Raw genomic sequence first — 9,055 nt, forward strand, 5'->3', positions numbered from 1 at the left:
AGTGAGAAAGAGAGAAAGACAAAAGAAAATTAAGCACGGAAAGATCGTATTTATATAATCATAAGTGTATAGAACGAAAATATATGTATTTATATTTGTATATACAATTTTATCTCGTTTTATACAAACATAAACACAATGTATACATTTGTGTTTGTGTAAAGTGAGAGAACCGAGTGAATGAGCGAGATTTGAGAGAGTGGCGAGTGAGATCTGGGAGAGGGGAGAGAGGGAAATGAAAATATATGTATATATACAATTTTCTCTCGTTTTGTACAAACACAAACACATTTTATACATTTGTGTTTGTAATAAAAGTGAGAGAGGCGAGAGAGAACAAGAGCGGTGAGTGAGATTCACTAGGAGAGAGGCGAAATAGCAACAATTTGCTATGGGGTACAATTAAATCAAATTATAGTTATATCATTTAATTTGAATTAATTTGAATTAATAGTTTGTTATCATATACAGTTTTTCCAATTAAATATATCAAAATACTTTATCTTTTCGATAAAGGTACAAGTACAATGACCAAATCTCAGAGACACCTTTCTAAACTAAGGTCCTATTATCCCCCCCCCCTCTCGAATTTATTTATTTATTTATTTGTAATTTTGTTCACCTTTATGGCTTACATGACATCCAAATATCTCCGACGCGTCTCAACTGTGTGGAGACACCAAGTGTGCCACGTAAGTTAAAAGGTGTATAAAAAAATTTTAAAAAAAATTTAAGGAGATAATAAGATTTTAGTTTAGTTAAGACATGTTTTTGATATTTCAGTTATAGTCTAGGGGATACTTTTGTCTTCTCCCACTGACGTTGTTGGCATGTACTAATCCAGTAGTTATTATTTTTTATCCCAATTAATTATGTGGTGTAAATTTATTAGAGCCTGTTTGGCTCAGCTTAAAAGCTGGTCAAACTGACTTAAAAGCTGGTTTTTGACTTATTTATCTGTTTGGCAATACTCAAAATAACTTATTTTAAGTTAAAAAAAACTTATTTTAAGCCAAAAGTTAAAAGCTGGGGTAGAGGTGCTTTTTTTTTTAGCTTATAAGCTGTTTTAAGTTGACCACATTTTTATCTTTTTGCCCTTAATATTTTTATACAATCTCTAAATTACCCACATAACCTAACATCTCTTTCTTCCATTTTTCTCTTTTCACGTTCGGCATAGCAACTTCAACACTTTTATCCAAACGCATAACTGCTTATTTTAAAAATAAGTTTCAGCACTTTCAAAAGTACTTTTTTAAAGTTGCTTTTATTAAGCCCATCCAAACGGGCCCTTAGTCTCTCTCAAAAAGACTGATATCTTTCTAATAAAACAATAATTTGATTTTAAACTTTCAATTTTATCATTAATTATAATTTATAATCACATAAATATCAATGACTTTTATATCATAAATTTAAGTCTTTCTTTCTTGAATTTTATATATACCTATTCAAAATCCATTACATAAAATTGGGACGAAGAGACTACTTTAAAGTTATGTTTAGTTTCTTCTATAAACGAACAAAAGCACCAATATAAATTTGTCCCCCAATTGATTTAAACAAATGAGAAAAATTATTTAAAACATTTCTCCTTCTTTATCGGAGATAATTTGAACCTTAATTTCTCTTATAATTTTCACCGACTTTATTGACCGCTACACGAAGCCAAATCATTTGTCTCAAAATATTCTTTATATAGTGAAGCTACAACTATAAACTCAAACCAACTCTATAAGCCTCTATTCATTTCTCATTCATCAACATGATAACTTCATATCCTACAACAACTAGTCCCATAACCTCCGTGGATTGCCAAAAACAAGTGCGTTCGTGGAGGTTTCTTCGTTCACTTATGAAACTTCTTATTCCTCGATGCAATTGCATCTTCGTTGAAGAAGAAAATGATGATACAAAACACATACCCTACTTCAAACACAACTCCTCCTCATCATCATCATCATCTCTCACTATTACAGGCACAATCTTTGGTTCGCGTAAAGGAAAAGTCAACTTTTGTATCCAGTCAAACCCTAATTCCACAAACCCTATTCTTCTTCTTGAACTCGCGCTTTCAACTTCTTCACTTGCTCGTGAAATGCAAAAGGGAATAGTGAGAATCGCGCTTGAGAGTAAAACAAACGATTACTCCTCTTCTTCTTCTTCCTCCGCGTCTCTTTTGTCTATGCCAATATGGAGGATGTATTGTAATGGAAAGAAAGTAGGGTTAGCAGTTAAAAGAAAACCTACAAAAGTTAATTTGCAAGTTTTGAGACAAATGCAGTCAATTATTGTTGGAGCTGGAATTATTCATGGGAAAAAAGGAGTTGTAAAAAAAGATAATGATAATGATGATGATTTAATGTATTTAAGAGGAAAATTTGAAAGAGTTCATGGATTTAATGACTCAGAGTCTTTTCATTTGGTTGATCCTGAAGAAAATATGGGTCAAGAGCTAAGCATTTTCTTTCTACGCTCTCTTAATTAAAATTAGCATCTCCGACATGTGTTGCAGTAGGATGGTTGCTCTCTATGTTTAATTAGGTCTCTCAGGCTCGAGTCTTCGAGAATGAAAATGGACACTGTAATACGCGAATCTAAAGTTAATTGAGCGTAATACAGATATCGAACACCGGACGAGAAGCCAAATGAAAAATTAATTAGCATCTAATTAGTAGTGGTGTTCTTCTTCTTCTTTTTTCATTTTCTATTTGGTTCTAGGACCTTTTTTTAGTGGTTATGTAAACAGACCCTTTACTATGCATTGTAATATCTAAAATGTGAAATTTAATTGGAGAGAAATGGAGGTTTAACTCCTTTGCTTTTATTTATAACTAAGTATGAGCTTAATATTGTAGTATTTTTTTTAATTTATGTGATATATGTAGTATTTAGAAAGTCAACTTTAATATGATTTTTAGATATTTAAGTTGTTAATTATTTTTTATTTGCGCAAATTTAATGTAAAGAGGTCTATTAAGATGTTCATAATTAAAGTATTTTTTATCATTGATTCGTTGATTTTTTACTCAAAGTAGTTACAAGATATAAACAAATATTACCGACATTCAAAATAATAAGCAACAACTAAAGAATATGAATTTAAAACTAAAAATCATAGCTAAAACGGATTTCATAATTTTGAAAAATTATACATTAATTAAATTAAAGTAGAATAAAAGAATTAATTTTTAATTTATTTTTTTTCATAACACGCGTGCTTCTGCGTGTAGTCTTAAATTTAAAAACTAAAAATCATAACTAAAACAGACTCCATAATTTCAAAAAAAGTTATACACTATTCAAATTAAAGTAGAACAGAAGAAATAAATTTTAAAAAAATATATTTTCGAAATACGTTAAAGCAGGCACGTCGACGCAGATGTATCTACTTCAGCGCAAACTCTCTCTTATATAACAGAATAACAAAAGACATTGTGATGTAAGTGTGTTATTCATTGCATTATATATGTTGTCACGTCTTGAGATCCTAATTGATTTGATTCCACTGCATTAGAAGGAGCAACTGTGAGTGTCTCAACGAGATTTCAAAACGCTTCACCGAGAAAAAAGATTTTCCAAAATGCGATTTCATAAGAGAAAATGGATAAACATTACAATAATTTTACAGTAATATTTAATAAAATCATATGCTTAATTCTCCATTCATGTTTTTAATTTGTTAAAAATAAAATAAAAGCTCGGACCATTTCTTGATTTGGGCATTATCGTTCTCGCGTAGAATCATATTAAAATCTTTTCTTTGTATCTTTTCAATTTTATTTTCAATTATGTTTCTCATCCGCATAGCTTTATTTTATTCGTTCTAAGGAAATTAACTTCAATGATTATATGGGAGATTGAAGATTTAAACTTAATACGTTAATCTTTTAATGTTTTAATGTTAAATTTATTGCACTTTTGAAAGATTATTTTAATTTGAAATTTTGCTAAAATTTTATTAGATTTTAACATATATCTATTTTCTAAATATAAAAAAGATATTATAATTCAAGTGAGCTCACATGAAACATACCTAGATTTGTTTTACTCAATTAAAATATATTTTTATTTATTTAATTATATTTCTAATTAATTAATTGTACTAATAATTAGCTGTATTAATTTTGAAACAAATTCTGCAGGGTTAAAAGGAGTCTGATCAGAAAATATGTTTGTGTTGGGTTAGTGCGCTACTGAAATGATGCTGCCTTTAATTTTGTTTTTATGAGCTGTTTTTTGGGATATTAATAATTTTACAAGTTGATGTGAGTAGTAGGTCATAGTGAAAATGATTGATAATATAAATTAATAGAGGAATTAACTCTCTCATCTATTATTTTGTGAAAGGAATTTATAGGTTAATCTTGATCATTAGATTAGGCTATGGGTGTCAAATGGGCGGATTGATTTGAAATTATAAATATTAAAATGAGTTGAATTGAAATCGGGTTGGGTCTTGACCCGTCCAAGTTAACTTTGGGCTCAAATGGGCTAAAAATGGGTTGGGTCTTGATCCGCCCAATTTGACCCGATTAATCTCAATAATTTATCATATTGATATTTAACTTTTATAATCACAATTTGAATTTCCCCTCAAGATTTTTTTGTTAAAAAGTAACAAATGAATAGATAAATCCTAAAAGATATTAGTAGATAATAATTCATACATTCAATATAGGAACATATCTCTAATAAAGAGTATTAAAATGGGTTGAAATTGTAGATTGAATTGGGCTCAATTGAGAATTCTCTTCAAATGGGTTAAGCTTGAATGGGTTGGGATTGAATCAATTGAAATTATCTTGAGCCCAATCCTTAAAATTCTGGGAGGGTTATCTATGTTTAGTTTCATTTTTGACACCCCTAGATTGGATCAATTGTGCGAAGACCGAAACATGAAGGACTTAATTTTGGCAAATAAAAACTTATAAGACCTAATTGGTTCAATTAAGAAATGGAGGAGGAAATTTGTTATTCTTTAGTCGAAAATCATTTGAGTATATCTTTGAAATGAAAATGCATTTTTTTTATTATGTAGTGTCACCATCTTTCTAATTAAAAAAATAATCATCTCTTAAATGTAGATTTTGATTGGGAGAGAGAAGAGGTGTGTGTATATATATTCATTTCTTAAATGTAGATGTTGATTAGGAGAGAGAAAAGAAATCATGAATCACATTTTTTAGCTGTCGAGTTAAAAATAATAATAATAAAGTCTCAACAATAAAAATTAAATTAGTTTCTTCAATTTTAGAATTTCTAGAACATATCAACCACAATAATAATAACAATTGTGTACAGTATTATTTCATTATTTAATCCTAAAAGAATAGAATATATGTGAATACCTTTATTTTAAAGAGTAATATTCACATATAACAAATAAAAAATTCATATTTGTGTGCTTTAAAAAAATTTGCATAATTGCGCTTCATAGCAAATATAGAAACTGTATAATTCGCTATACATATACAATTATATAATTCGCTAGCCTATTTCACTGCAATTATATAATTCGCTATCCTATTTCACTGCAATTGTATAATTCACAATTGTATAATTCACTGCCTATTTCGATGCAATATTTATATAAAATTTGCTTTGCATACAATTGAATCGAAGTAAAATGTATGTATATTGCATAATTATAAGTGTATAGGAAGAAGATATATGTTTTTCTCTCGCTTTATACAAAAACAGAAACTCAATTTATACACTTCTGTTGTATAAAGCGAGAGAAAATTGTATTTCACTGCATTTGTATTCGCAATTGTATAATTCGTTGGCCTTTTCCGCTGCTATATTTGTATAAAATTTGCATTTGTCTACAATTGAATTGAAGTAAAGTGTCTGTAAATTGTATAATTAAGTGTATAGCATGAAGATATACGCTTTATACAAAACAAAAACACAATTTATACACTTCTGTGTATAAAGCGAGAGAGGCGAGCAGAGGGAGAGCCGCGAGCGAGAATGGGAGAGTGGTGAGCGAGATTTTGGGAGAGAGGCGACTGACAAACTTTGGCTAACGTTTGCTATGGAGCACAATTAAATCAAACCATAGCTACTCCATTTATTTTAGGTTATTAGTTTGCTATTATATACAATTATCCCTATTTTAAAAGATCAAAAATTTGATATCATATTGAAGTGAGATCCAATTCCAGAGCTTTTGATTTATCTGATACCATGTTGAAATGTGACCATCTCATTTAAAAACTTAAATTATTATAAAAAACACACTTATATTAGTTAATTATATTCTTAATATATAATACATCCTTAGCTTTAAAAAAATGGGAAACTTACATAAATGTGCTATAATAATAAAATATTTACCATTTATAGCAACAATATTTTTTTTCACTTGATCGCTTTTAATTCATTTATAATACAATTTTAATACATATTACAGATTTATCACGGTATTGCTATAAATGGTAATAAACAAAAAGTATCGCTAAAATCAGTAATTATTTTTTAAAATGTATTAATTTATGTAATTTTTCCTTAAAAAAATGGCTCATCCTTGATGACGTTTTGTCTTCACTTATTTCTTCTAATATCAAAACCCTTTGATATAATTAAATCAGGTGTGGATTTAGAGATTAACCCACAGATTTATGTGACTTAATCATTTCTATTTTTGTTTCAATACATACTAAGAAATTAGCTAAATATATATATATATATAAATATTTTGTGAAATCAATTATTTGTTGTAGTATTAATTTAAAAGATTAGAAAATCATAAATTTCAAATAATACAGCTCAAAATATTATACCCAACAAATCTTTTAAGTTGGTATCATGATTATGAAATTTAATAATCTTCCCTTGCAAAACACCTCCATTTGACCTGATTATTCTAATACTTATGATAAAAACATGACCTACTTAAATTATAATTTATTCATCCTACATGATTACAATCCACTATATTAAAACCAAGGCTCCCCATACATGTATATTTCTTCTACTTGTAAGTCCATCAAGAAAAGAAAATAATTTCATTTTGATCTAAAGTTTTAAAATCAATCCAAAATGTCCACTAAAATTACTTATGTAGATCCATTTTACAATCTCTCTTACAATCAAATTAATTCTAAAAAATCCAACTCTTTATATTCAAGAAGATCATATGTTCATTTTAAAAAGATCAATAAACCTCTCAATTTCCTCATTTCCAATGCAAAAATTGGAATATTCATGTAAGTTTTAATTTTCTTCACTCTTTTTTTTTCTCAAAATTTATTAACATATTATGTATACATATTGTTTTTTTTCTTATAGTGTTAGGTGCAATTCAGCCAATAGTATTGGATCAGATGCTTCACCTCCTGGAAACTCTTCATCTTTAGGATGGTAATAATTTCTTATTTTATTTTCTTGTAAAAAAAAAAAAGAAGAAGACTTAAAAGTAAATAGCTGGTGAATATCTATTGTATATATTGATTTAGAAAAATAAACAGTGAATCTGATCGACTATTTATATATAAATATTAATTGGTTTTGTGAGGTATCATTTTTTAAAGTGGATGTTATATGCAGGAAAAAATGGTTGTTGGGATTTCTTCTTCCTATGTTACTACCTGCATTCAAGAACAAAGTCAGCCCTTTACAACTACTCAAAAGTAAGTAAAATATTTTTTCTTTCAAGTATGATATATTCAAATATCATAATGTTGATAGGTTGAATTAAGTTATATACATCGCGAGTGTAAAGAAATTTTATATCCTCAAGTCATTAAAAGATAATTACGAATAAACCTGCTTAAAATATGAGATTTGTAATCTTGAAGATAAGATATCTGCTACAATCACAGGGGGAGACAAGTGGGTGCCCCTTTGAAGGACATCATGATATAAATATTGAAGGTTAAAATTGTCTTTTATGTATATATATAATATACATTGAATTCTCTTAACTTATTTACTTCATGTTTTTGACTTTCCGTAGTAAAAATTTGGATTTTGCTACCAGATACAACAAACTAAGACCTTGCTGTAAAAATTTATAGAACTAACGCTATATATATAACTTAAATTCACGAAAAATATTGGTCTTATGTTGAAAGGTAATGTGGATAAAGCAATAGAAACAGTGGAAACTATGAGTGAGATAGTGGAAGAGGTAGCTGAGGAAGTAGAAAAGATTGCTGAAGAAGTTGAAAAGAAACTTCCTGGGGATTCTAAGCTAAAAGAAAGTCTTGATTCAATAGAAAATTTAGCTCAAGGGGCTGTCAAATATGCCAACCAAGCTCAAGATCTCATTCACAAGGTCAGTATAATTTCAAATTTATAATTTTTATAATAATTTATATCAATTGATAATTAACTTCAAATTTAAATATTTAAGGAGTCTAGATCCACAATTCCTATCCTATAATTCCCCTTTTAGAATTTTTGCACTAAGATGGATTTAGAGTGGCATTGCATGAAGAGACACTTCACATTTCACTATATCAAAAATAATTTTTTGCGCAATAAATTAATAGCAATCATTTAATTGCCATTAAATATGTTATTTTAAAGGTAATCAGCATTCTTTGTAAATGTCTCTCAAATATATAGTGGCACTAACTCCAGTGTCAGCTAACAAATGCCGATAAAATATTTAACAGACTTTATTTATATATATATATATATTTAATGCCGCTAAAATTGTTATGATATTCGTAATTTAAACTCAAGAACAATAATTAACTTTAATAGATGATATGCTTAAGCTAATAATTAGATTGTTAAGTATAAGTGAAATAATAATGATATATAAATTAATTTTATAATGTCAATGTATATATAATTTATTTATTTTTTTGGGATATTTGCAGATTGAGGATGCCGAAAAAGAGATATTGGAAGAAACACAAGTGCAAAGTAACGCTATAAATCAGGTTGAAAGGGTCAGACAAGAGTTGAGCTCAAAAAAATAGTCAGTGATGATATTTATTTGTGTATTTTTCATATATATTATTGTATCGATCTCAAATCTGATTAATAGTGATTTTCGAATAATTGTTATCGAAATTCTTTTGATATTTGTCTCAAA

General features: G+C 28.1%; 2 protein-coding genes across 2 annotated transcripts; both read left to right on the plus strand.

Annotated features, from left to right (window-relative positions):
- The first annotated feature begins 1,757 nt into the window (after positions 1-1,757).
- On the plus strand, positions 1,758-2,796 carry LOC107020109 (protein MIZU-KUSSEI 1-like). The gene has a single exon (XM_015220429.2). The coding sequence runs from the start codon at positions 1,766-1,768 to the stop codon at positions 2,486-2,488; it is 723 nt and encodes a 240-aa protein (XP_015075915.1). The 5' UTR covers positions 1,758-1,765; the 3' UTR covers positions 2,489-2,796.
- A 4,130-nt stretch (positions 2,797-6,926) lies between these two features.
- On the plus strand, positions 6,927-9,055 carry LOC107019868. Its single transcript, XM_015220231.2, has 5 exons — positions 6,927-7,214; positions 7,297-7,368; positions 7,555-7,637; positions 8,082-8,284; positions 8,838-9,055. The coding sequence occupies exons 1-5, from the start codon at positions 7,048-7,050 to the stop codon at positions 8,937-8,939; spliced, it is 627 nt and encodes a 208-aa protein (XP_015075717.1). The 5' UTR covers positions 6,927-7,047; the 3' UTR covers positions 8,940-9,055.

Source organism: Solanum pennellii, chromosome 5 (assembly GCF_001406875.1).
Source record: "Solanum pennellii chromosome 5, SPENNV200".
NCBI lineage: Eukaryota > Viridiplantae > Streptophyta > Magnoliopsida > Solanales > Solanaceae > Solanum > Solanum pennellii.

Excerpts from the sequence above, each read along its gene's own strand:
- LOC107020109 (XM_015220429.2), top strand. The coding sequence starts at position 1,766 with ATGATAACTTCATATCCTACAACAACTAGTCCCATAACCTCCGTGGAT.
- LOC107019868 (XM_015220231.2), top strand. The coding sequence starts at position 7,048 with ATGTCCACTAAAATTACTTATGTAGATCCATTTTACAATCTCTCTTAC. Across the intron at positions 7,215-7,296 it reads GCAAAAATTGGAATATTCAT|TGTTAGGTGCAATTCAGCCA; the intron begins GTAAGTTTTAAT and ends TTTTTCTTATAG. Across the intron at positions 7,638-8,081 it reads CCCTTTACAACTACTCAAAA|GTAATGTGGATAAAGCAATA; the intron begins GTAAGTAAAATA and ends TTATGTTGAAAG.